This window comes from Cucurbita moschata, unplaced genomic scaffold, assembly GCF_002738365.1.
Source record: "Cucurbita moschata cultivar Rifu unplaced genomic scaffold, Cmos_1.0 Cmo_Scf00001, whole genome shotgun sequence".
In the NCBI taxonomy this organism is placed as follows: domain Eukaryota; kingdom Viridiplantae; phylum Streptophyta; class Magnoliopsida; order Cucurbitales; family Cucurbitaceae; genus Cucurbita; species Cucurbita moschata.
Window position 1 is genome coordinate 3,479,553 of NW_019268517.1, and position 26,069 is coordinate 3,505,621.

The 26,069-nt window shown below is 36.6% G+C and overlaps 3 protein-coding genes across 4 annotated transcripts in view; 2 read left to right on the forward strand and 1 right to left on the reverse strand.

The window, feature by feature from the left end:
- Nucleotides 1–11: 11 nt before the first annotated feature.
- On the forward strand, nucleotides 12–1,002 carry LOC111449256 (metalloendoproteinase 4-MMP-like). The gene is made up of 2 exons (XM_023089085.1): nucleotides 12–716; nucleotides 878–1,002. Exons 1-2 carry the CDS (start codon nucleotides 19–21, stop codon nucleotides 897–899), a joined length of 720 nt encoding a protein of 239 aa, XP_022944853.1. The 5' UTR covers nucleotides 12–18; the 3' UTR covers nucleotides 900–1,002.
- Nucleotides 1,003–1,808: 806 nt separating this feature from the next.
- On the reverse strand, nucleotides 1,809–2,575 carry LOC111449275. Its single transcript, XM_023089116.1, has 2 exons — nucleotides 2,302–2,575; nucleotides 1,809–2,091 (listed from the first exon to the last, which is right to left on the reverse strand). Exons 1-2 carry the CDS (start codon nucleotides 2,360–2,362, stop codon nucleotides 1,820–1,822), a joined length of 333 nt encoding a protein of 110 aa, XP_022944884.1. The 5' UTR covers nucleotides 2,363–2,575; the 3' UTR covers nucleotides 1,809–1,819.
- Nucleotides 2,576–5,263: 2,688 nt separating this feature from the next.
- The window catches only part of LOC111449221 (CCR4-NOT transcription complex subunit 1-like), a 27,261-nt gene continuing 6,455 nt past the window's right edge, over nucleotides 5,264–26,069 (forward strand). The window contains exons 1-39 of one of the 2 annotated variants that reach the window (XM_023089034.1): nucleotides 5,264–5,566; nucleotides 6,367–6,664; nucleotides 7,008–7,236; nucleotides 7,351–7,690; nucleotides 7,780–7,893; nucleotides 7,973–8,101; nucleotides 8,267–8,458; nucleotides 8,606–8,800; nucleotides 8,937–9,074; nucleotides 9,226–9,348; nucleotides 9,469–9,722; nucleotides 10,439–10,542; nucleotides 10,619–10,713; nucleotides 10,794–10,988; nucleotides 11,161–11,352; nucleotides 11,484–11,562; nucleotides 11,645–11,712; nucleotides 13,697–13,842; nucleotides 14,066–14,174; nucleotides 14,261–14,407; nucleotides 14,565–14,612; nucleotides 14,693–14,821; nucleotides 15,012–15,251; nucleotides 16,675–16,815; nucleotides 16,900–16,985; nucleotides 17,097–17,202; nucleotides 17,787–17,882; nucleotides 18,006–18,158; nucleotides 21,370–21,552; nucleotides 21,635–21,849; nucleotides 21,936–22,062; nucleotides 22,153–22,278; nucleotides 22,757–22,801; nucleotides 22,896–22,973; nucleotides 23,082–23,198; nucleotides 23,651–23,777; nucleotides 23,850–23,950; nucleotides 24,027–24,164; nucleotides 24,250–24,327. In XM_023089034.1, coding sequence (XP_022944802.1) covers nucleotides 5,468–5,566; nucleotides 6,367–6,664; nucleotides 7,008–7,236; nucleotides 7,351–7,690; nucleotides 7,780–7,893; nucleotides 7,973–8,101; nucleotides 8,267–8,458; nucleotides 8,606–8,800; nucleotides 8,937–9,074; nucleotides 9,226–9,348; nucleotides 9,469–9,722; nucleotides 10,439–10,542; nucleotides 10,619–10,713; nucleotides 10,794–10,988; nucleotides 11,161–11,352; nucleotides 11,484–11,562; nucleotides 11,645–11,712; nucleotides 13,697–13,842; nucleotides 14,066–14,174; nucleotides 14,261–14,407; nucleotides 14,565–14,612; nucleotides 14,693–14,821; nucleotides 15,012–15,251; nucleotides 16,675–16,815; nucleotides 16,900–16,985; nucleotides 17,097–17,202; nucleotides 17,787–17,882; nucleotides 18,006–18,158; nucleotides 21,370–21,552; nucleotides 21,635–21,849; nucleotides 21,936–22,062; nucleotides 22,153–22,278; nucleotides 22,757–22,801; nucleotides 22,896–22,973; nucleotides 23,082–23,198; nucleotides 23,651–23,777; nucleotides 23,850–23,950; nucleotides 24,027–24,164; nucleotides 24,250–24,327 — 5,580 coding nt within the window. In that variant the 5' untranslated portion in view covers nucleotides 5,264–5,467. Of the gene's footprint in view, nucleotides 5,567–6,366; nucleotides 6,665–7,007; nucleotides 7,237–7,350; nucleotides 7,691–7,779; nucleotides 7,894–7,972; nucleotides 8,102–8,266; nucleotides 8,459–8,605; nucleotides 8,801–8,936; nucleotides 9,075–9,225; nucleotides 9,349–9,468; nucleotides 9,723–10,438; nucleotides 10,543–10,618; nucleotides 10,714–10,793; nucleotides 10,989–11,160; nucleotides 11,353–11,483; nucleotides 11,563–11,644; nucleotides 11,713–13,696; nucleotides 13,843–14,065; nucleotides 14,175–14,260; nucleotides 14,408–14,564; nucleotides 14,613–14,692; nucleotides 14,822–15,011; nucleotides 15,252–16,674; nucleotides 16,816–16,899; nucleotides 16,986–17,096; nucleotides 17,203–17,786; nucleotides 17,883–18,005; nucleotides 18,159–21,369; nucleotides 21,553–21,634; nucleotides 21,850–21,935; nucleotides 22,069–22,152; nucleotides 22,279–22,756; nucleotides 22,802–22,895; nucleotides 22,974–23,081; nucleotides 23,199–23,650; nucleotides 23,778–23,849; nucleotides 23,951–24,026; nucleotides 24,165–24,249; nucleotides 24,328–26,069 lie in introns of both variants that reach the window. The other variant, XM_023089027.1, reaches the window with a different exon arrangement.

The window sequence follows — 26,069 nt, forward strand, 5'->3', positions numbered from 1 at the left end:
AAGGTGTTTGTATATGCCATGTTTCTGCCATTAATTCCTCGTTCTCGCTACCTTCTCTTGGCTCTGTTCTTCCTCTGCTTGCCATCCATTATTCCTTCCTCCGCCGTGACTTTCCGGCCAAATTCTACTGCACGGCGGTGGCGCGTGTCCGACACGTTGCATGGACCTCATGCAACGGCGCGTTACGTATATTTTCCCGGGAAGCCACGGTGGACGCGGCGAATGCCGATGGTGCTGACGTACGCATTTTTTAAGGAAAATTGGGTCAGCAATTTGAGTTTGAAAGACGTGAAATTCGTATTTCGTACGGCGTTTTCTAAATGGGCCCACGTGATTCCGGTGAGGTTCGAGGAGACGGAGGATTATGGGTTTGCTGATATTAAAATCGGGTTTTATAGAGGCGATCACGGCGACGGGCAGCCGTTCGACGGCGTGCTTGGGGTGTTGGCGCATTCTTTTTCGCCGGAGATTGGGAGGCTCCACCTGGATGCGGCGGAGACGTGGGCGGTTGATTTCGAGGAGGAGAAGTCGGCGGTGGCGGTTGATTTGGAATCTGTGGCGACGCATGAGATTGGGCATTTGTTGGGGTTGGGTCACAGCTCGGTGAGAGAATCAGTGATGTATCCCAGCTTGAAGCCGAGGGAAAAGAAGGCGAATTTGGAAGTGGATGACGTGGAAGGTGTGCAAGCTTTGTACGGATCCAATCCCAATTTCAGGTTTGAGTCTTTGGAATTGGAGTCTGATACTTCTGCCACTCACCCACCTGTTTCCACGTGGACAATGACCTGGAATTTTCCCATTTCTTTCTTTTTCTTTTTCTTTTTCACTTCCAATTTTTTTGTTTTTCCATGACCACTAAAACAGCGTCGTTTTGCAGTGAGATTTTGATTTTTCCGTGAATCCAATAGACGGGCTCACTATACGTACTCCTATGCTCGACTACATGCTCTCATCTTGACCGAGTAGTCCAAAATATATCAAGAAAGAAGCTCGTAAACATGATATTAAGCATGCATGAGATCCTGCATTTTAAATCATAGAACATGAGTTTACAATATGAATTTCCTATGATATATATATACACACACATATACACACATACACACGTGCATGAGATTTCATTCGTACTTATCATACGTGATGATTCATTAAGATGTCTCACAGGGCATAACTTGATCATATTAATATAAGATGTAATGACTTTGTTGGATGAAAGTCCCACCTCGGCTAACTTAGGGAATGATCATGAGTTTATAATCAATAAATACTCTCTCCATTGGTACTTTTTGGGGAAGCCCAAAACAAAGTCATGAGACTTTATGCTAAAAGTGACAATATCATACCATTGTAGAGAGTCGTGTTCATCTAACAATTTACTTTCTATACCAAAAATGGATGAGTAAAAATGTGCGGAGTACCCTTTTTATAATAGTGTGGGTATTGAATATACTCGTAAGGTACTTGCCTATTGGGAGTTAGATATGCAAACATTTATATAATTATAGCAACAAAAATTTCGGAGTCCAGTGTTAATCAATATTAATTTTGAATATTTTTCACCATTTTTTCAACGTGATATTGGCGGGTCCGCCAATATACTAATAGTATTTTTGAATTTTATAAAATGGTTGAAAGATATTAATGAATTTTTATAAGAACATTTTTTAATTTTTATTTTTTTTGAAAAGTTTATATATATATATATCTAGTTTAAGGATGTTTTTTTAATATATAATTTAAAGGTATCATTCAAACATTAAAAAAAAAATTGATATTTTTTGGAAAAGTATAAATTTATAAATATTTATATTTATTAAGCTTAAAATATTTGTATGAGAAATTCAAAATTTCTGGAACAATAACAACGTTTAACACATAACATCCTTGAGAAGCTTGTACCGCCGTGGAGCAACCCGAGGCGACGGCATTCCACCGGAATTTCTTTCTCTTTTATCCTGACCGGAGCTCTTTTGGGATGCCACGCCAGACTTCCTTGCCGCAGAGCCACGGCGGCCGCATCTCCGTTCACATCTGCACCAATCACAGGCTTCAATAGCCTCTGCCATTTCGCCGTAATAGTTACTGCAATAACTGAACCAAACCCCAACATCACCATTAATCGAAACAATAGATATTTAGTAATAAATTATAGTTCACTGTATTTTATTAGATTCTTGTACCAAGAATCTTTTTTCTGTCTCTTTGCTTAATTTATTTAAGATAATTTTTAAATTACGGTGGGATGGATTAAACAAACATTCTAGCACAACAATAAAAGAATTAAAATTAAGGGATTCTTACGAGTGTTGGAACCGGTGAGAGCAGAGGGTGCAGCGGAAGAGGTTGGCCGGAAAGCCGACATCGCCGCACAAGCAACATACGGGAGGAAGAGGAAGAGGATGATGTGAAGCCATGTTGATGATTGAGGGGGAGAGGGGAGAGGGGGGGTTAAATAAGAGGGAGAGAGAGGGGGCGGAGAGGTCTCTTTCGGGGAGGAGGCAGAGAGGCGGAAGGGGCGGAGAGGAGAGAGGAGAAGGGGCGTGTGGACCTTAATTGGGGATTTATTTTTGCCAGGCTGAACTACTTCCCTTCTCAGTTGTCTTCCTTTGCCGACTTCCTTTTTATTTATTTATTTATATATTTATATATTTATATATTAAGTCTGTACATGATGGGTAACGTACACGCGGAATGGCCTATTCGTGTACCTTGGAAGTCTCCTTTATTTTGTTTTTTTTTTTATATATAATTTTAATTTAATTAATAATTGGTCAACCATTACAATTTCTTTGAACTCTCCTTCCAAAGAACAGCATGATTTGAGTATTTTAAGAAATAATTAGTAAGTAACCAAACTATTGGAGTCATAAAATACAATCATGCTTGAGACCTATCATTTCATAAAATAGCATATCATTGTCTTGGTTTCTACTTCAGTCCGGCCATAATTGAATATGTAGTACTTCTCTACACAAGACTCACATGTAGATCTATACGAACTCGTACACGTGCCCTCTAGACTTGGTCTTCTACCAGCGTACACTCATGTTGTCGATATGTCATGGAAGGAAGGGAACACACGAAGAATTATGGTCTACATAATATCATATCATAATGTCGTAAGGTACTCGTTTGTACCACTTATAGAAGAGAAGTATCTCGATGCATGTGAATATACTATATGTATGATATGCTCATGATTAAAATCATGTCATGTATCTGTAATGCATGATACATCTTCATTCATTTTGTGCGTAATATAATCATTGCATGTCATCTCATACGGGAGTGTATAATATGGTATAACACTTTCGTAACAAGACACAATTTCAATGACATAACGCGTCAACGTGATGTTTTGTAACGCGACATGTCTCACAACTACGCATAACATAACATATTCACACCACAGCAATAATATAATAAATAAACATTAAATAATCACAAAGCACGACATGTGTGAGGGCCACATGACATCCATCGTTCATACTTAAATTAATTCATCAAACCAAACCAATAGCAGAGCCACTTACCCAAGTAGTTTAAGTCGGAGTCGCTAATTTATCTTTGGAGTTAGTTAGTTTAAATATGTCCCTAGAAACTTAAGTTAACCTATGTGAGTTCACAACACCGAGTTAAAACATGTTGAGCAGCCTAGTTTACTTAATACTCATAATTAAACCTCTAATTTAGTCTAGAATGCTTTAATTTGACTAAAATGGTGGCCGTACTTATCTCAAATTCTCTTGACAATGTCAAAATCGATTCTAGAAGAGTCAAAAGTGGTAGAAAAGAGGTTCAAAGTAGTGGAATAAGTATAAAATGCTAAAATTGAGTCGTTTGAGTCATTGGAGTCGTCAGAGCTGATTGCAAGCTACAAGGTTGAACGCATGTGACTAAGGTGAGATGGGAGCCATAGTTTGCAGATGGCTCGACATGGCGCTGCACATGCAAACGACTTTGGGTTGACGTCGGGTTGGCGGGTCAAAGAGTAGGTCGTTGGGTTGGTTTGGGTCAAGGTGCAAGTCGTCACCTACGAGCACAGCTAACGAGCAAGTCCAACTCGCCTTTTGGATCAGAAGTCATACTCTTACTGCGACATGTGGCATTTTTTTTTATAGGCCCGCAATCAGTTGAGTTGGGTTGCGGCATGAGTGGTCAGTTTGAGTTGCCCGATCGAGTTGTAGTGCGCGCGTAGAGCAAATGTAGTCTTAGGTTGATAGGTTGGAATAGGTTGTCCTCTAACATTGCGATACGTGTCTTCGATAGGCGCCGACGCACCTCTCCTCCCCCTTCTTGACACATGTCCTTTGTCGAGCTTAACGCACTACATCGCCTCTCACCTAATGCGTGTCGGCCCGTTATCAACTACATACAAGTTTTTCTTTCTTTCCATAATTCGATTAGTTTACGATTCCTTTTCATTCTCTTTGGATTTTTCATAACTTCTCATTTATAACTTGGCTTAATCACCCACGTCAGTATCTTTAGAAATATATTTTTTTTAAGAAAGTAACTGTGTTCAAAATATAAAACTTACAAATTTTGCACTTACTTGACATCGGCCAGAACTACACGTTTCAGTTCAATTCACCTCGAGATTTCTTCAAGAAACTTGTTCGAAGTATCTCAAATAATAAGATACTAAAAAAATCACAACCTAATTCCAAAGAAAACTCGGTGATTCGAGAGAAACTTGAAATAAAAAACCTGAAATCCATACCTACCATTCTTTCTCCATTATTGATAGAATTGAGTGATTCAAAAGCCTATAATAGACGTTCTCTACCTACTGAGAAATTCTTGTAAAAATACTCCAGTGAAGTTCTGACTCCAAACAACGGTTTACAGACTTCCAAATAGGCGAAGAAAAAATGACGAAATTACCCCTGAAATTTCTCTGACCATTTTTTTATTCTACCTCGTCTTGAAATTCAACCTCCAACACACTCAATAAAATTTTGAAAGTTCGACTCTAAAAGGACAAACATGTACTTAATTTATTGTCAGGGTTCGAGTGTTACAATATAATTTTTTAAAATAATTAAAAAAAGAACAACCCGACAACCTATCCCAACCCAAAAATATATTGTTCTGTTGAATTGTAAACTCTAATCGATCGCACCCCAACCCGTACACTCCTACACTCCTAAGTCACGATTGTTTTTATTTAAAATTGTTAAAATTAAAATGAAAAAAATAATGTATGAAAATGGGTAAGATAATTTATGAGGCCACATTTGTGCGTATAGGTTCGCTGGGGAAAGCCCACTAATCTCTCGTGATCGCCATCATTCCTTCTTTTTCGTGTTCTCTCTCTCTCTCTCTCCCAGGACTGCTCTCTGTTCCAGCGATCCCCCGACCCGCGTCTCTAGCTTTCCGTTCCGCTGTTCTTCTTCGCACTCACTCAGCTGGACCTCGGTTTTTCCTTCTGCTGGAAAACCCTACCCTCCCGATTTGGGTCGCCATGCTGATGTTTTCGACTGCAACGTCCTCCCAGATTCGCTTCCTCCTCCAGAGCTTGACTGAATCTAATGCTGAATCTGTTCTCAAAGAGCTTTATGAGGTTTTCGTTCCACTCTTTACTGTTTCTGTCTTACTTGCAGGCTATCATTTGAGCTCTCTCTCTCTCTTTTTTTTTTTTCTTTAGAATTCTTCTAATTCATGCTTCGTCGTCTAGATTTAGGTTAACTTTTTTCCCGCTTGCTTTAAGTGATTTTTACTTAATTCTCTACTTCCAATGCGTTTCTCATTCTGATCTTGAGGTATTTCTGTGAGGCAATTTCTGCGGTTTATGCCTTTCTGGATTTTGTTCTCTTTTTCTGTGAGGCAACTGGTGTCCGCAAGCCAGTTTTGTATCTTTGATTATCTTTTTGGCGGTAAGAATACGGACGCCACTGATATTTGAAGCCTTTTTTTTCGATTCAATCCACCCCTTTTGGGGCTTCTTTACCGTCGACTTTTAGTGTGTCTTTGCTATCATTTCAATTGACTATCTGCATTAGGGATGTTTACGTCAATAGCTTCTATATAGGTGCTTTGAGGGCTCATAAATTTTAGGGTATTTTTTTACTTTCTGTTATTATTATTATATTTTTTAGAACTTTTTTTTTCACGACCACTGTTGATTTTGTGTCGTCATTTCTTCATTTCTCTTCATGGAATTTATGTTTATATTCCCGAAATGGAAGAATTAGGAGATAGAATGCGAATTCCTAAGTAATCGTCTTTGTGAGTAAGAAGTTTTAAAATCATGTCATTTGTACTGTTTCTTAATAATGCATTCACCTATCTAGTGCATTGATCTTTTACATTTAGATATATTTTTGAGCATTTTACTGAATCAAGATCTTCAATGTGCTTCAGTATATTGACTGTGGAACTGAAGGGAGCTTCATACTGCTCAGAACTTGTTTGGATTATTTCACTAGCCATGGGACAGATTTGGAAAACCCGCTGTTGCGAATAGTTATTTCTTCGGTTTTCAAGCATCTCTTGGACAGACCTAATTTTAGTACAATATTTTGTGAGTCCCTTAAAGGTAGAGATATCAACCAAGTTATTCTCGAGAACATCTCGAATCTGTTAAACTTGTCAATGTGTGAAAGAATTGGAGTTGGTCTCGCTATTTCAGATTCTGAAAATCTTGATGCAAGAATGTGTGGTAAGTTCTAGAATTTTTCCTTCATTGTTGACGTTTTCTTGCTATCAATTTACTTTCAACTACTTGTGCTTCAAGACAGAGAGCAATGTTTGCAGTACCTGTCGTGGGAACTCCTCTAATATTTAAGCTTGCCTACTTTCCTTTAGTTCTTTTGTTAACGTGGATAATGTAGTCATGTTTCGATAAAAATAGGCATGGGGCCCTGCTTGATTTTGTTTTTACACGTTATCAATGTTAGTTTACCTCATCAGTGGAAATAGACTCATTGTAGCCAGTTAGCATTTCTTTTTGTTTTTGTTTTTCCGTGTGGGGACTTCATAGGGGTTGCTCTTTACTTTTTCAGGGAAGAACTTCTGCATTAGTCAGATTGAGAAACTTTGTGCTAATGCTGTATCTGTGGATTCCACTCAGCAAATTCAGGATATTATCATGTTCCTCCAACGGTCTGAAGGGCTCTCAAAGCATTTAGATTCCTTCATGCAAATGCTATCTTTTGTGCAGTTGAAAGATGTTACTGAGTTTGTTTTGTCACCACTGCTTTCAGATGAATTGCGAGAGGAGAAATTTTTAAGGTGCCAAAGAAGCTCTCTTAAATATAATCTTCACTGTTTATGTTCAATTTTGGTGGGTACCCAAGCTCTTTGTATTATTGTTATTTACTTGACAACTTCTGTTTTCCATTCTAGGAATGTAAATCTGTCACAGGAGTCCATTGATCATGATTTTGATTCCATCTTAGCTGAAATGGAGAAGGAAATGAGCATGGGAGATATAATGAAGGAACTGGGTTATGGATGCACAGTCAATGCAACGCAATGCAAAGAGATTTTGTCCCTCTTTTTGCCGCTGACAGAGATTACTATCTCTAAGATACTAGGCATGATAGTTCGAAATCATACTGGTCTTGAGGACAGTCGAAATATATATACAACTTTTAGTCTAGCTTTGGGTTGCAGCACTTTATCTGATCTGCCATCCTTGAACTCTTGGGATGTGGATGTTCTCATAGACACAGTGAAGCAACTTGTAAGTTTTTTCTTCTTCTTTTTCTCCATGTTGTATGAATACCAATTTCTTTCTTTCTTTCTTTTCCTCACTGTGCTTTATTGATTCAGGCACCTAGTGTTGACTGGATAAGAGTAATGGAAAATCTGGATCATGAGGGTTTTTACATTCCGAATGAGGAAGCATTCTCATTTTTCATGTCTGTATATAGACGTGCATGCCAGGTATTGTTTGCTTTACTTGGTGTGCTTTGAGATGAAATAATCCGTTCCTTGTTAATCCAATCTTTGGTTGAGATTTCAGGAGGCATTTCCTCTTCATACAATTTGTGGGTCCGTTTGGAAGAATATGGAGGGTCAGATATCTTTCCTTAAACATGCCGTATTTGCACCACCTGAAATATTTACATTTGCTCACTCTGGAAGACAGCTGGTATGGTCAATATTTAGGACACTTCAAGTTCTTCCCTGTTTTGCTTGCTTAATTCTAGCTTACTTCGATGGCTGTGTAACTTCTGCTGCAGGAACTAATCATTCTCCAGCGCGTTATGGAAGTAGATATTCTTAACTTTTTACGATTAATGAGATATTTTTGTAGGCTTATATTGATGGAGTGCATGGCCATAAGCTTCAACTTGGACATACAAATCACACATGGACGTGCCTTGATCTTTTGAATATTCTGTGTGAACTTGCTGAGAGAGGTCATGCTAGATCTGTGCAATCAATTCTGGAGTTTCCTCTTAAAAACTGGCCTGAGCTATTGTTATTTGGGATGGCGCATATTAATGTACATTTTTTCTTGTCACCTCTGCATTGAGCTTTTCTTTTCCTCTCTCTCTCTCTCTCTCTCTCTCTCTCTCTCTCTCTTTAATATTTGTTAAATTTGTCCTGTCTCTCTCACACATGGTTGTAAATGTAACATATTTTCTTGCAGACTGCATATAATCTGCTTCAGTATGAAGTTTCTTTTTCAGTCTTCCCATTGATGTTAAGAAATCCTCTTGGTAGTGGTTTAATCCTTCAGCTATGGCATGTTAACCCTAATCTGGTTTTACGGGGATTTGTGGATTCTCAAAACAGTGATCCAGACTGCATAGTTAGGATTCTTGACATCTGCCAAGAATTAAAGGTAAGCTAATACTAAATAGTCTCTCTCTGGCAGAGATGATATGAACCACATTCTTGGTATACTGATTAAATTTGCTAGCCGTTTCTGTTGCTTTTAAATCTGAAATTGCTTTTCTTCCACCTCTATCGTTTTGCAGATACTTTTGTCAGTGTTAGATATGATTCCTTATTCCTGCGGTCTCAGATTAGCAGCCATTGCTTCACGAAAGGAATTTTTGGACCTTGAGAAGTGGTTGAGTAATAGTTTGAACTCATACAAAGATGCATTTTTCGAGGTAATATTTTTCAGTTTGTTGCCTGACCTTTAGAACTGTTTTCTTGAAATTTACATGTTTATAATTTAAGTAATGTATTTGTGTTGACATATATTTGCTATTAGCCTTTAACTTTGTTTTGAAAGTGAAATTTATGATATTAATATTGCAGGAATGTCTCAAGTTCTTAAAAGAGATTCATTATGGGGGATCTCAAGATTTTTCAACCAAGCCCTTTTATCCTTCTAATGCTTTTTCGAATATTTATTTGGAAACTGCTTCTACTTTCTTGAAGGTATTGTGGAAAAACTCCAGTTCTTTCACTACCAAATTCCTTCTTCTATGTGAGGTTTTGAGTGTTATGTTATGCATTTGTTTAATGGATAGTATGTTTAACGTACTTTGTGAATGCCAGGTTCTTAGATCTAATGTGGGTACTATTACGTCTACTCAACTATCTGAAGAAATGGAGAAGTTGCATGGTGCACTTCAGGAATCAAACCGAAAGCTGCATAATGGTGGAGCTTCAGATGTGCCTGCAACAGAAGGATATGCAGAAGACATTGAGGCCGAAGCTAATTCCTACTTTCAACAAATGTTTTCTGGTCAATTAACCATTGAAGTGATGGTTCAAATGCTTGCTCGGTTCAAAGAATCTTCAGTTAAAAGGTGCTGTATTTTTATCATTCTTTGGGTTGCATGAGTTGCTGGTCTTTAAAAAGTTTATTCTATGGTGTGATCGTGTTTGTGATTAATTTCCACAATATCCTGAGTATTCTGGTATTAGACAAATCCACATTGGAAGAGTGAAGTACTGTTTGTTCGGGAACTCTTCTTTCCTTTTTCAGTCATGGAAAAAGTAATCTTCATGTTTTTTCACCATCAGCAATCGAGTACATTCAAAATGCCCCTTTTCAATCATCTCTATCTATGTGTCATTCTTCTAAACTGCAGGTGTATTTTGTGCATCTAATTGATTATTTTTACTCTAGTTTCTTTTTTTTTTTTTAGTGGCTTCAATTGGGAATTAATAGCATTCTTGTTTAAGTTCTTAGAATTCCCTGATTGATCTTCCACGTTTGTCTTTTTCCTTTTTTAGTTGGATGTTGGATCTCTGTAATAGTTTCACATCTAGCTTGTTAAGGTCACATGTTCGGACTTCCTTTGGTGAGATGCCAGTATTCTTCCAGTTCTCTGGATGCATTCTGCATATCTTACTGTAAAGCTTTTCCTCCTATCCAATATTGATCTCTGATCTTTTAATTTCTCTTCACCTGCTGCCACCTGTAGCTTTCACTGTTCCATTTTTGATAGCTTGGTTAGCATAGCTCACACTTTTTAATGCACTCCACATTTCTTAACCTCTAAACGGGTTATGTTTTCAGGGAACAATCAATATTCGATTGCATGATTGCAAATCTTTTTGAGGAGTACAGATTCTTCCCAAAATATCCTGAAAGACAGCTGAAAATTGCAGCAGTTCTCTTTGGTGAGTTTCTTGTTGCAATTTGAGTCTTTTTAATATTTATTCGATTATAAAATGTTCACTTATCATTCTTTTTCAGGCTCTGTTATTAAGCATCAGCTTGTAACTCACCTTACACTGGGGATTGCGCTGCGTGGTGTCCTTGATGCACTTCGAAAACCTGCAGATTCTAAAGTTCGTATTGCATCTTAGAGAGTGAGGTTTTGTTTGTACTTATTATGTTATGGTGTGGTTAAATTTCTATCTTTTGGCAGATGTTTGTGTTTGGCACAAAGGCCGTAGAGCAGTTCGTGGATCGTTTGATTGAGTGGCCGCAGTACTGCAACCATATTCTGCAAATATCACATTTGCGAACCTCTCATATGGAACTTGTTGCTTTCATTGAGCAGGCTCTTCTGAAGATATCTGCAGGCCATTCTGATTCTGATGCTACTTCAGGAAATGTGGAGGTGGCAACTGATTTTTCAAATACATATTTTGTTGCCTTGTGCAGATTATATCTTTGACTTTAAAATTCAAAATTATGTCATGGTCTCTAATATGCTATCTAGCCATAGAGAGGGATTACCATTTGGTGGCGAACATTGGTAAGATTTCTTATTATATATTGGTTGATTGCAGTTAAATAGTTCTAGCAACATTCAAGCTAGTCAGCAGCATTCTTCGGGAGCTCAGCTACAACAAAAACATGAAAATGCCATTGATGATCAGCTTAAAGTCACTGGACCATCAGTTATTGATGGAAAACCAATTTTATCTACTGTGGGGCAAACTTCAATTCAACCCATAGGTGGTGCTTCTACCATTCAAAAGGTATCTCATTCTCCATTCTTTTTGTCTTTGTCCTTTTAGACTTTTATGCTTTTCATACCTTTGCTTGTCATAATTATTAACAATGAAATATCCCCTTCTATCTCTTTGTAAATAAATTGCTACAATTGTAGGTGCAGAATACAATCAATAATCCAACAGTGTTGTCTTCCTCTGGTTTTGTCCGTCCTCCACGAGTGGCTGCTTCTACCAGTTAGTTATTCTATGATTAGGCATTAAAAATGTTGTTGCTTGTTTGGAACGAACATAGTAGTTATGTTTTATCCTTTGACAGGGTTTGGTTCAGCTTTGAATATTGAAACGCTTGTTGCTGCGGCTGAGAAAAGAGAAACTCCGATTGAGGTATCCCATTCACTGTGCTATCTTTTAAACATTTTTATCATTTCGTCAGGTCTTGATGAATGTGGATGTAGTGGGATTCTTATTTGTCACGTCATTGATACAATAGCTATTATTTTAAAATAAAATTTTAAAAATTTCGTAACATTCTGTACTTTGCTGAAGATATATTGTAGACATTTGTATTTTTTTAATTAGGTTGAATCTTAACAGAAGGGGTGTTTGTTTCTTTTGCCTGTTGTTTTAATGTGGTGGGCTTATGATTATGTTCTGTTTAAATGGTTATAATGATTTTGCAAGGTAATCTTTATTACATGCAAATGGATGATGGTTTTTGATAGGTAAAAAAGAAAGAGACCGCTTGTGATTATGTTCTGTTTAAATGGTTATGACGATGTTGCAAGGTAATCTTTGTAACATTCAAATGGATGATGGTTTCGATAGGTAAAAATGAAATAGACCGGGTAGATTTTAGAACAACCCTCTCTGATTTGTCTACTGTGAAAATTATTTATGTTTTATCATTGTTGGTAAAGTTTCAAACATATGGTTGGCAGAAAATTTTACCAGTAGCTGCAATATTCTCATTAGGGTGGCGACAAGACTCTTGTAGAACATTTAGTCTACCATCACATCTCATTCTGGCCTTTCTATATTCTGAATTTTTCCTTGAGTTCTTTGATTAAGTTAATGATGAAGCATTTAAAAATATCAGATTTTTACTTGAATGAAGGTAGTTCTGTTTAGTTTTAGTCTTTTTGTTTTCTTACATTTGCCAATGCTGTCTTTGAGATTCTATCAACAAGTTTCTCGGCGCTCAGGGGTGGATCTAGAATTAAACAGTTGTAGGGTCGAACATAATTGAACTAATAAGTGATGATATCAACAAAGAAGTTTCTAACATTCAAGGAATATTATGAACATTTTATAAAAAGGAAGCGTATCTTCTTGAATTTTAAAAGCGGTCTAATTCATCTCTTGAATTTTAATGTGGTGTATTATACATCTTTTAACTTTAAAACTTTTTGTCTCATTAGTTCTTTTTACTTCCAATTTTGTATCTAATTGTTCATGATTTATGAGACATTTTTATTTTATTATTTTTTTTAGTTTTTAGACCTATTAAACACAAAATTAACAGTGGAAGGAGGAAGGAGGAAGGAGGATAATATAGGTTAAAGTCCTTGAACTTATCAGATACCTTTGCATGTAACTTAACCAAAGTTGAAAAAGGGACTCTACTAATTAATAGTAATAATGTATTATTAAGACTAACTTTTAATTAATATTATAAAAATGAAATAAAAAGAAAATTAAAGTTTAGAGTTATCATAAAAATAAAATAAATTCAATAAACCAAGGAATAAAGAATAAAATGGTGATCTACCCATGCCAGTTCAGCATCCCCAGTGACTTTCTTCCTTCTAGTGTATTATTAGGGTAGGTAACATCGGCACCCTCCGAATAAAAACCAATGAAGATAAGGTGATAATTTTGCTTGGGCTTATCAAAAGCTTCAGCCACCCTTTTCAAGTTCCTTGGGCCTTTTCATTCTTTTCCTTTAGGCCTAGGGTCTAAAAGTGAGAAACAATTTGAACCAGCATTGTAGTTCTCTTGATTTTTAATGTTTTTGTAGTTTATTTTGACTTCATATTTAAACAAAAAAAATCTTTTATCATTATAATATATTTGCTATACTTGTGAAAATTCCTTCACTTGTATATTCTGAGTACAAGCATGAATGGTTTGTGGCTACTGGTAATTGATAACTTTTTTGGAACTTGGACATTCTGAGCATAATCATGTCTATATACTGCTTTTTCTTCCACGTTTTCAAGTTTAGGACCTCGCTTAATAGACTGAAAGAGAGACTGTATATCCTACTGTATTTTTATTTAATTGCTCTTGTTGGTCATATTTCATTGTTATGCACTCTGCATTTATGTCTGCACATCTGGCCTTCTTACAAGTCTCATTATGTGTACAGGCACCAGCATCGGATGTGCAGGATAAGATTTCATTTATGATCAATAATATTTCACTTGCTAATTATGAAGTCAAAGCAAAAGAAATTACTGAGATTTTGAAGGAGCAGTTTTATCCCTGGTTTGCTCAGTATATGGTCATGAAGAGGTTCAAAATTGCTTTAAATTTTTGTATGTATTTTTGCACAGAAATAACTGCAATGTTTATAAGAATTTATAGGATGGTATCATTGAGCTGAAAGTAAAAACAATGTGCTGCAGTTTTATTAGGGGGAGTAAACTGTTAAAGGACGTTCTAGAAATCCCCCAAGACATAGTATTGTTTTTTACATGAGTTGTTTTCTTTCGTCTGACATCATTTTGCTTTACAGGGCTAGCATTGAGCAAAATTTCCATGACCTGTACTTGAAGTTTATTGACAGTGTTAATTCAAAAGCTTTAAGTAAAGAGATTGTTCAAGCTAGTTATGAGAACTGCAAGGTGTTCTTTTCTTCTTGGATGAGTGGTGCTACCGGAGCTTGGAATGGTAGTTAACATTTTTTTTTTCTTTTTTTCCTCCTCCCCAGGTTCTGTTGGGATCGGAGCTTATAAAATCAAGTTCAGAAGAACGATCATTGCTAAAGAATTTGGGAAGCTGGCTTGGGAAACTAACAATTGGTAGGAATCAAGTGTTGCGAGCTCGTGAAATAGATCCGAAATCTTTGATAATTGAGGTAGTAAATGAGTTACTTTTGTTGGTTTCATTCATTTCACGCATGGACTTTGTGACTTCCTCCTCTTTTTATCTTTTTTGTTTTCTTGAAAACCAATGACGTTGGTTTCTATTTTGTTACTATTTTCCTCTTTGCACTCACTTTTCTGTTTCGGCAGGCTTATGAAAAGGGGCTAATGATTGCAGTAATACCATTTACTTCCAAGGTATGATTATACTGTGAGGATCATTTATGGTAGCTTCGTTTGAGTATCCTGATCTTACATTAATATTGTTGTGACTGTAGGTTCTTGAACCATGTCAAAGTAGTTTAGCTTACCAACCCCCAAACCCTTGGACCATGGGCATTCTTGGACTACTGGCAGAGATTTATTCAATGCCTAACTTGAAAATGAACCTTAAGTTTGATATTGAGGTATGCACACTTCAAGATCGTAAAGTTACCAATAATATTTATTGCCAGTATAGACGTACATAGCTGTTTTTGGGAATAGAGAATTTCATTGATTAATGAAAAATGTACAATCTAGGAAGAAGCTTCAATAGGGAAGATCCAAAAAGTCCTTTCTGCACTGAAATTAAAGTTTTAAGTTTATTTTCTACAGGTTTTATTCAAGACTCTTAGTGTGGATGTGAAAGAAATAACGCCAACTTCTCTTCTCAAAGACCGGAAGAGAGAAATCGAAGGTAATCCTGATTTTTCAAATAAAGATGTCGGAGCATCCCAGCCGCAGATGGTAGCTGAAATGAAGTCCAACATAATGTCTTCTTTAAATCAAGTGGAGCTTCCACTGGAGGTTGCAACAGCATCAAATTCTGGAAATCATAGTCACCTGTTATCCCAGGTTTGTTAGATTCTTTTTTTTTTTCTTTCTTTTGTGGTAGGTAATTAACTCATATTCACTAACTAGAGAAAAATACAACAAAGGGGGGCAGAAGAGGTTTTCAAATGAGGATCAGTTGATTAAAAGGAGTTTTACAAAAAGGAACTCTAGTTTTCATTACTAGAGAAGAGGTTAAGGAGCTTTATTTTTATTACCTCCGTTTTAATGAGAAACAAATTATAGTTTCATTTAGAAGGCATCAACCTGTGGAACAAGGGGATTTTCTTTTTTTAATACCCTTCTTAAAGTTTATATGGAGAATTCTGTGTGTTTTCTTCATATCTCATTTGTTTCTTCCCTTTTTCTTGGAGAAATGAGTTTAATCATAAGAGTTTTCGTTGATTTTATTAGTTGTGAACGACAAGTCTTCTTCATATTGTTGGAATTTTCGTTGTGACCAATGTTCTAAAAGAAGCTTAATGCATCCTCGAGGCTTTTTCTCATAGAGAGGCAAGGCGTAAGTCTTGTATGAGGCCTAAGCCTCATTTTAAATAGAATACAAGTTTTAATGAATTAACTTTGTATGGCTAATATTGCAGGGTTGAATAAAAAATATTATAGTATTCATACTGTAAACTATATCAATTTTTTTTTTTTTTTTTTTTTTTTTAATTAGAACAAAAATGTTACCTTAGAAAATAGGGAAATAAAGAAAGAACACGGGAAAAAGGTATTAAAAATAAGTAGGGAATAACATGGAAAACAATGTTGAGAAAATTATACATGAAAAAATACACCCACTTTTTAATTAGAAGTGAGAAACACACTGTACAAGGGAAATAAAAGACAAGAAACACTGTACAAGGGAGGTTGGGGGTTGTTTGGGTTAAGAGTGGTTGTAGAACTGTGGTGTGTGTGGGGGAGTAATTCTTAAAAGTTCATTTTTTTTGTTGGGGTGCTATGTAATGCTTCTAAAGGGAGATTTTTTAATGTTTTTTTTACCTTTTGAACTCTAGTAAGAAAGTTCTTGTTTTCTTTCCAAAGAATGAAAAAAAGGGAGTAAATTTAAGATATACAAGACAAGAAGTTAACAATCTTCCAAAGTTCCTCCCTCTCATTAATTCCAAATGATGACTTTTTCTCCATTAAGTATTGTGACATATTGAATTGAATTCCTTGGGGAACCGTGTTTACTCCCACAAGTACTCGTATTGATAAAATGGCATTGCATGAAAATTTTGATGTTCTTCAGCTTGCTCCTCCATGTAGGATTTATAACATCGTTCTGGTAAGATCACTAGTTAGGTTGCTGGAAAGAGATTTCAAAAATAGATGGCTTGAACCATGCAGTCCTTGGACTGGACAATTTCTTTTTCTGCTGTTCTATTTTATTGGAATCACTATTTCTTGTTTGTCTAATCTTTTAACTTATATATGTTTGTAGTATGCTGCTCCACTTCATCTTTCTTCTGGCACATTAATGGAAGACGAAAAGCTTGCTGTGTTGGGCTTGTCTGATCAGGTTCCTACTGCCCAGGGACTCTTACAAGCTACACCAACCCCATCACCATTTTCAACCAATCAGGTATTATTGCAGCCTTTAGATTTGTTGGAGCCTTGTGATTTGGATTGCATCAGTTTGCTTATTGGCTATTTCTTGTTACTGCAGCTTCCTGCAGGTATCCCTAATATAGGTAGTCTTGTTGTGATCAACCAGAAGCTTAATAGTTTGGGCTTGCACATTCATTTTCAGAGGTTTGAAGCTTATGCTATTGTGTAACTCTTTATTTTAAGCAGTTATCCATGATAAAGCCACTCTTACTAAAAATAATTGAGCTTATATATTTTCTCTTGCACATGCTACAGAGCAGTTCCAATTGCAATGGATAGAGCTGTCAAAGAGATTGTTTCTGGTATTGTTCAGCGTAGTGTCTCTATAGCTACCCAAACGACAAAGGAACTTGTTTTGAAGGTCTTCTCCATAAGTTGACTTGATTTACATGCTTTTTCTTTTATTAAGTAAATTATCTTACCTCATTGTAATTATACATTTCTACTGAGCTTTATGCTCCTTTTGGGTAGTTTCATTTAGAAATCTGAGGAATTGATATTTTTATGAACGAATTGTTAATGTTTCCATCATGAGCACCAGCTTCATTTCATTTAATTTGCCCTACTTTTACTGCCTGGCTTATTAAGCTATTATTGACGATAGCGCATTGGCTGCTTTCTTATTGAAGTGCTTAATTGTGTAAAATTGTGTCTTGCATTATGAAGTCATCCGTGAACTCCTACTATCTAGTACTTATTGTGTTTTTCTAGGAACGTTCAAATAATTGAACTGTTGCATCGTTCTCTGTTTTGATTGGAGGTCTCGTTTGTGCCTCTTAGATATTGTATTTTGGCATATTAGGCAGATACATTATCTAGGCGGATATATTATCTGCCAGCATTTTGAACTTACTGTTGTGTGTGTTCTTTAATGTTAAAAAATAATCTTTTCTGGGTTATATCTACTTTCGTTCATTTATATTTATTTAAATCATATGTGATTAGGATTATGCAATGGAATCAGATGAGACCCGAATATTTAATGCTGCGCATTTGATGGTTGCTAGTCTGGCTGGATGTCTAGCACACGTGACTTGCAAGGTTTTTTCTCCTATACTGAACTTTTGAGAAAATGTGATTTTTGTTTCGTGGAGCTTTATGGTTGATTATTTCATATAGTTTTTATATCATTTATAATCAACTTAATACATTTATTTGTTCTAGGAACCCTTACGAGGTTCAATATCAAGTCAACTTAGAAGTTCGCTTCAGGGATTGGGTGTTGCCAGTGATCTGCTTGAGCAAGCTGTTCAGCTTGTTACAAATGATAACCTTGATCTTGGTTGTGCCATCATTGAACAGGCTGCTACAGACAAGGTCAGTAATTCCTGAAATTGTGTATTGGTCTTGATATTTTGGCAATGGTTTAATGTTCAATTGCGAGGCAGGTTTCTTTATTAGTATATTGGAGCAATTTTGTTTTGAGCATATAGATATATTCCATTTTGCATTTCGGCCAGTTCCACCCTTTCTAATCATATTGTATAGTTATCATGCCATTTTGCTCCCTGTTAGTTTTATCTCATACATATGTTTATACTTACCTGAAACTTGTATTTAATCAACTAATGTAAAAGCGGAGATAGTGTGTTTGCGTGTGTAAAAAATAGCTGAAAGTTATCTAGATATATGGGTTTTCATTGAGGAGGCCGAGTAAAGTCCGTTAAATATCATTAACAATCAAGTGTTGCAAAATTATTGAAAAAATTCTTTACCTATTTTCTTTAATTCTGGAAAAAATCTGATACATCTCTTTATTGAGAAGTAAAACCTTAAGGTGGAGAAGCACTATTTTTTTTTTTTCTTTTTTTGCTAAAATCACCTAACTAACGAATCACTGCCAATCTCTCTCTAATCTCCCATGCTCCACCGATGCACCTTGCTGGAGACTCAGTTGATGACTGTTCTTTTGTTTTCTGTCTCGGAAGGGGTTATTGCTTGGGAGGTTTCTTTTGAATCGATTTGATTGCAATTATTATTGCTGCTCCACCTGAAAGAGCTCAACCGGATTGTGATTATCTCACAAAGCTTTTTTGAGTCGACGATGGCAGTGTTAGTAAGAGTTGACTTCTCTTACGTTTCTCAGATGGTTCCTTCACCACTAGTTTTATTACTAGAACTAGTATTAATTTAAAATTAGAACCATTGAGCTTGATGGAAAACAGATCAAGCTCGGACACGACTGGTCAAGAGTAGTTCCATACGTTCACCACAACTTACTTTTGTCGAAGCCGTTGGTGTTTTTCTGGTCTACTATGTAACAAACGAGTCATCTTTCAACAATATTAGAAATTGGATTTGCAAACAACATACTTTCGATAATGTCAACAAGATATTGTTAGGAAACAAGGCTGACATGGACAAAAGCAAATGGGCTGTGTGCAAAGACCCATGCCCAAGATTTTGATCGGGATTTGGAATCTGTATCCCCTCTGATATGATCATGTTCTTACTCCTAACTGTAATGTGTGAAAACTATCCTCACATACCAACACAAGTTCTTCCAACATGTTTTGTCCTCACTCACGTGCACCTAGGAAAATTCTTAGGTCACTTAACATAGAATTACTCCAAGCAAAACACACTTAACCATAGAGTCCCTATAATTGAGCCACAGAAAAGGAAGGTGTGCCTTGTTGGTGTAAGTAGTTTTACTTCATTGATGGGCACATCTAGTTATTTTGTGATTCTTTTGAACTTCATTTAGTGTGTAATGGATAGACCGGAACTATCATGGTTCAGAATTTTAATGGTTATGCAGTTGAAGTGCACTAGCATCGATGGAGGGCCAGGCTTATTGGGGATGATGGAGGAGTGTATGTATGCCTGAGAGGAGCTTTTTGACTTGCTTTTTTGTCAAGGGAAAGTCCTGATGGTATGGAAGTTGAGTGTCCTCGATACTTGAGCCTTTTTACGTCAATGGTTTCACTGGTTTGCCATGGACTCCGCCTATGATTCTGATATGGATATCTTCATTAATAGAAGGGTCTATCAAGCCGTCAATGGTTTCACTGGTTTGCCATGGACTCCGCCTATGATTCTGATATGGATATCTTCATTAATAGAAGGGTCTATCAAGCCACACTGTTAGTGGAAGAAGCCGAAAGGAGATGGATTTTTGTTTGAAGAAACCCCGTTTCTTTAGCATGGACTTTGAAGCTGATTTCCATAAGGTCCATCCTAGTTTAGGCCTTCTGTGCAATTTCAACTAGACCTTTGCAGAGTCTACTAATGAAATTGAAAGTTCCTTGTCCCACTTGTCAACAGGTAAGCCACGAACTTTGATCCAACCCCATAAGAAGGTACAACTTGTTCCTTGAAGTATTCCTCTTGATTCCATCGGGAATAAAAGAGTTGATAGGAGCCCACTTTTTGCCGACATTTATAGGAATCCATAATTTTTGCTTGTTCTTGGCCTTCGCAACACATAATGGCTTTGTTTGGTTGGAAAGGGGCAAGGGAGCAGTATGCAGTGACATTGAATTGAATAGCTTGAAGGATGTTGTACCAGCCATCATGGAGTTTTCTCCTCTTCTGAACAAGGATGTTTTCTGGTCGAAGGATACAAGGAAGTAATTGTTTTTTTGCCAGTTCAGTAATATTGGCGGGTGTAGGGTAACAATCAGATGTTTTCTGGTCAGATTTCTTCGCATTCAATGCTTCCTTGGTTTTATTGCTGAATAAGGAGATGTGGCTCTCATTAATGGTTGCTTAAGTTTCTGAGATGTTCGTAAGGCCTGATTTCCTTTGTTCTCCCACTGGTATCATGTAGTCGGTTTTGTTTCCCCATTGTAGTCCAGAATCACCAACTCCACAGTGTCTTTTCTTACTGGATTTTTTCTCAATGCCAAACTATTTGATCGTCAATCCTTGTCTCGTTGAAGAATTTCTGGTTCAAAGGCAAGGTGAGAAGAGACTTAAGAGTACCATTGATCCATTGTATAATACTCCAATGAATCAATAAGGAGAATGCTTTGTCTTCAGAAGATTCGGAGATACGAACATGGGAGCCTTGAGAGGTTGGGTCTACTTCAATCGAAAATGTTCTCCTTTCTATGGAGATTTATCTAACTGTTGTGGCCCATACATGTTGGAGATGCATGGAAAAGGGAGGATAGATTAAGGGGTGGAGACAAGGATGCAGTGTTGGGTGAGGTGGAGGGGTGGGAGAGAAGGAAGGGAGGAGAGAGGGGAGAGAGGTTAGACACGGTGGAGAAGTAAAACAAAATATACCCACATGTATATCTGATTGTTATTCATTTTAATGCTTTTCTATTACCATTGATTTAATTTTTTACTCTGCATAGCATTTAATGTATTTAAACTTCAGCTTTTAAATATTTATTCTTGTTATTTAGTTGTTTTCTTTCTAGTTCTTACCTCTGTAGAATCCCTACCCTCTATCAGTTTGAATTGCGAACCATCAGAGGTTTTCATACAATTTCTTGGAAGAAATCACATTTTTCTTTAGTTCTGTTCCTGGCATTTTATAACATGTGATTTACAATTTTTTTTTGTGGTCCTTCAGGCAATACAGACCATTGACGGTGAAATCTCTCAACAACTGTCTTTAAGAAGGAAGCATCGAGAGGGTGTTAATCCTACCTTTTATGACACTGGCATGTATGCACAAGGACCTCTTGGTGTTGTGCCTGAGGCTCTTCGTCCCAAACCAGGGCATCTGTCTGTTTCTCAACAGCGCGTTTATGAGGTGAGCAACCTTCTCATTGCTTGTGAACTTTGATATTAAGGAAAAAAATGTTACAAGATCTTATATTTTTGCATTACTTCAGGACTTTGTTAGGCTTCCTTTGCAAAATCAAAATAGCCAAGCTGCACAGTCTGCTGGTTCTTCAATTACAGTTAGTGGTACTGGCTTGAGTAGTCAATTTGGTTTGTCATCGGGACAATTGAACTCGGGATACACATCTGGACTTGTTACTGGACTTGAGGGAGTTTCTCGGGCCCTTGAAGAATCTGGAGAACCTACTTCTGTGCCCCAACTAAGGTCTTGTAGATCAGCTAATACTCTTGTATTGTTCCAATGGTAGCCACATCTAGTTGCTTTAATCATTTCCTCTTTGCATATTTCAGTGCAACTCCAGGTCATATTGCTGCCGATGGTGTTGGTGTACGTGGTTCAGAAAATGATTTGGATGATGGTTCTTTCCCTTCAGCTGCTTCAACCCCTGAGCTGCATGCAGTAGATACCTCTGACACTGTAAATGTTGGATAACTACCTTTATTTTTCAAGAATATGTGGTACAGTTGTGAAACTCTTTCTAATTTGATATGCACCCATATGTTTTAGGAACCTGGATCCTCTTCCCAACCATCGCCCTCGCCTATTACTACTGATCGTCATGCAACCACTATGTCGGAACCTTCGCTTACTACCAGAGATGCATTGGATAAATTCCAAGTTATTTCACAAAAGGTTGTCGCTACTCCAAAGTTATTGTTGCTTAAATGCCCATTTCTAGTTAGCCTAGTTCTATGAATAATGCTTGTCTATATCATATTGTATTTTCATTTGGATATGGGAGAACGAAGAGCTTGCATCTTTTTATATAAATGCATTTTACCATTCCTTTTGATTGGGTTTGTTTGCTCGAAAAGTGGCCCTGTGGCATGGAGGAGATTTTTTAGGGGGTTATAGATATGTGGAAAAGGGTCATTTGAGTAGTTTACCTCTCTTATTTTATTTTATTTTTTAATTTTTTTTTCATTTTCTTGAGTGTTATATGTAGCCTGTAGTGGTATTTAGATAAGGGCCTGCATGCAACAAAAACTGGGCATCCAGGTGTCCTTAGATATTGGAATAGAACAACCACCCTTCAGGTTTTTTTAATATGGCTGTTCTGCTTTCTTGGATTACGTACTTATGAAGTTACCATATTATTGCTTTGTGTCAGTTGGAAGCTTTGGTTAGTAATGAGGCTCGGGAAACTGAATTTCAGGTATATTATCTTGTTTGTTTCCACTTTTAAACGATCGACTCTTCAGGTCTGGCACTCAAAAATTAAATCTTAAATGGAAATGATTTCTGTCTAGGGCGTCATTGCCGAGGTTCCTGAGATCATACTAAGATGTATAAGTCGGGATGAAGCTGCTCTTGCTGTGGCTCAAAAGGTTGTTTAATTTGTCTTGAACTTAGAGGATGTTGTCATTTTCTTTTCTCCTCCATTTTTTCCTCTGTTATCTCCTCTCCCTTATTCTTGATCTACATTTATGATACAGGTGTTCAAAGTTTTATACGACAATGCATCAAACAGTTTCCATGTTGGTGCCCTTCTTGCCATTCTGATCGCCATTCGTGATGTTTGCAAGCTAGTTGTAAAGGAGCTTACTAGCTGGGTATGGTCTAGTTTAAAGCTATTTGTTTCAAATGGGATTGCATTTTGGAATCCATTTATATTTTTTACTTTTTCTTCACATTCTTCCTCGTCCTTGTCTTCTTCATTGACATACATAGAATACATGCATATATATATAATTCCCACTAAAGGCACAAAAGTAGTGGATAAATTGATTAGATTGTCACAGAATGGATGCCTCATTTTAAAATTTGTAACTGAGTACGCATCTTTAGACATGAAATATAGCTTTTATTTATTTATTTATATTTGCAGAGTACCTATGGTAAACTCATGACTAATTAAATCCCTTAGTCAAATTTGGATTTAACTTCCTAATTCTTAATGCATTAATGTTTTCCCTGTGGAATTACGTTTAACTCCTCATATATGATGTTCCCTTTAAGCTGAGCCTTTGACAAGTCATTTTCTCCCCAACTTTATTGTTTACAGGTGATTTACTCTGAGGAAGAACGGAAGTACAACAAGGACATTACTCTTGGCCTCATTCGCAGTGAACTAATAAATCTTGCGGAGTATAATGTTCATATGGCCAAACTAATTGATGGAGGCAGGAATAGTAAGTTGATTAATTTATTTCATTCATGTTCTTTTTTTGTCAGTAGAACCAACCATTTATGCAATTTTTCAGAGGCTGCAACTGAGTTTGCAATATCCCTCCTCCAAACTTTGGTTGTCGAAGAATCAAGTGTTATTTCAGAACTTCACAATCTTGTTGATGCATTAGCGAAGGTTTGTGTTCTATCAGTTTCACGAGGGTACTCTCCCATGGCATTTTTATAAAGCTTCTTTCTCGTTTAATTTGCAGGTTGCTGCAAAACCTGGTTCGCCGGAGCCTTTGCAACAGCTTGTTGAGATAATCAAGAATCCTGCTGCTAGTACAGCTTCTATGTCTGGGGTTAATGTTGGGAGAGAGGACAAGGCTAGACTTTCCAGAGACAAAAAGGTTTCTTTAGGAGAACACTATTGTTACTATACATTGATGAACCTCTTTCTGATTCATCACTTTTGGTGTCATTTTTATGTAACAGGCTCCTGGACACGTCATTGCAAGCAAAGAAGATTCTAGTATTCTTGAATCTGAAGATCCAGCTGGTTTTCGTGATCAGGTAACTTGATTATTTAAATCATCTATCCCATTTCATGACGGCCTTTTATATCATCAGTTCATGCTAAGAGTGTGTTCATGTCCAACACGCTTCAAATACTTTGACATTTCGACACTTGTTGGACACATATCAAATACTTGTTAGCACTAGACGCTTGTCCACGAAACGCAATCAAATGCTTGTTTGGCATGCATCAGTGTCTGTGCTTTTTTTAAATAAACATAAAAGTAACACGGAATGCAATCAGATGCTTCTTAGACATTATAAATAAACATAAAAATTAACAATTTTAAGGGTGAAATACATTACTCAGTTCTCGTAAGCTTATTGACTTAAATTTCCTTTGAAATTATATACATATTTTTGCAAGTGTGTCCTTGCTGGATCCACTACAGATGTTTAGATTTTTGTGTTAACATATTCGTGTCTTTTTTCTGTTTGTGTATCTTAGGGTTTAAGAAAAGCTCCTTTTTTTTTTTTTTTTTTTTTTAAGTAATCTGCCGTAAGCAAAATTGCAACTCTGCGAAGGTCTTGTTGAGGCTCATGCTGATGATTGGTTAGTGTTTGTCCTAAGTTGGGATATACTGGAGGAAGTTGGTTTATATCTTCCTTTTGAGTAGTTGTGGAGGTCTCTGGAGGTCACTCATTGAAGAAAAAAAAGAATGGATGTTGTTTTGCTTTACTTTACTATGTCAAACTTACATTTGCGCAAACTGCTTCTCAATTTAAATTGTTAAAGATTTTTTTTGGTTTTTTGAATTAATGTTCGTGATGAGTGTGATTGATGTTCTTTTGATAACAAAGTTTTGTTTTATAACACCTAGCGTGGGAATGTTTCATTTGATTCTGTTCTAGGAAAGTTGACTCTTGCTTTCTGGGTCTTAAGTTGTTTTGCCTTCCCAATGGGAATATGCTTAAATCTGTAACTGTAAGTTGTTCTTGAAAGACAATGACAAGGCGGGGTGGCAACAAGAGTGGATTCCTTGGCAAGGATAAGTACTAGGAAGAATTCCTCAAGTGTCATCTTGGCAGCTTTCAAGTTTTTGAATGAGAAGAAATTCAGGGATTTCAAGACTAATTGGAACTGATTGGTTTCTTTTTTTGTTAAAGATTATTTTTAATAATAATAAACGAGAAGTGTATTTAAAGGAGAAAACGAAGGAACAACGTAGGGGTCGTCAGGGGTTGAGGGAGTGCCCACCCAAAACAAACTTTACGAATGCTTTCCAGTTTTTAAAGATCGTAGTAAGATTGTAATTACAAAAGAATTTCCTGTGACTATACCTGTGACTGTACCTCCAACTGGAAGCAGTGAGTTGTACTCTTCCTACAAAAGAGCTCAAAAGAAGACGGCTTGTCCTCAAAAGATAAGAGAAGGATGATCTCTTTAGCACGAGGGACCAGCAGTCAACAGTCATTGTCGTATTATTTTTTAACCTCATTCCACACCTTAGCGGAAAAGGAGAAAAGGAGTTATTTATTTATTTTGATTTATCATTAATTTTTACTATCCGTAAATTTGCACAGGTTATTAAAAATGCATAATCTGTAGTTGGCCAGCTTCCTGCGGCCAAGTCTTTAGTGGGATGAAGCTAATTAGGATGACGTCGATGATTTGGCCAAATTTCATTATTCTCTGCGTGTATTTTATCTGATTTTTTTTTTTTTTTTTTTTTTTTTTTTTTTTTTTTTTTTTTTTTTTTTTTTTTTTTTTTTTTTTTTTTTTTTTTTTTTTTTTTTTT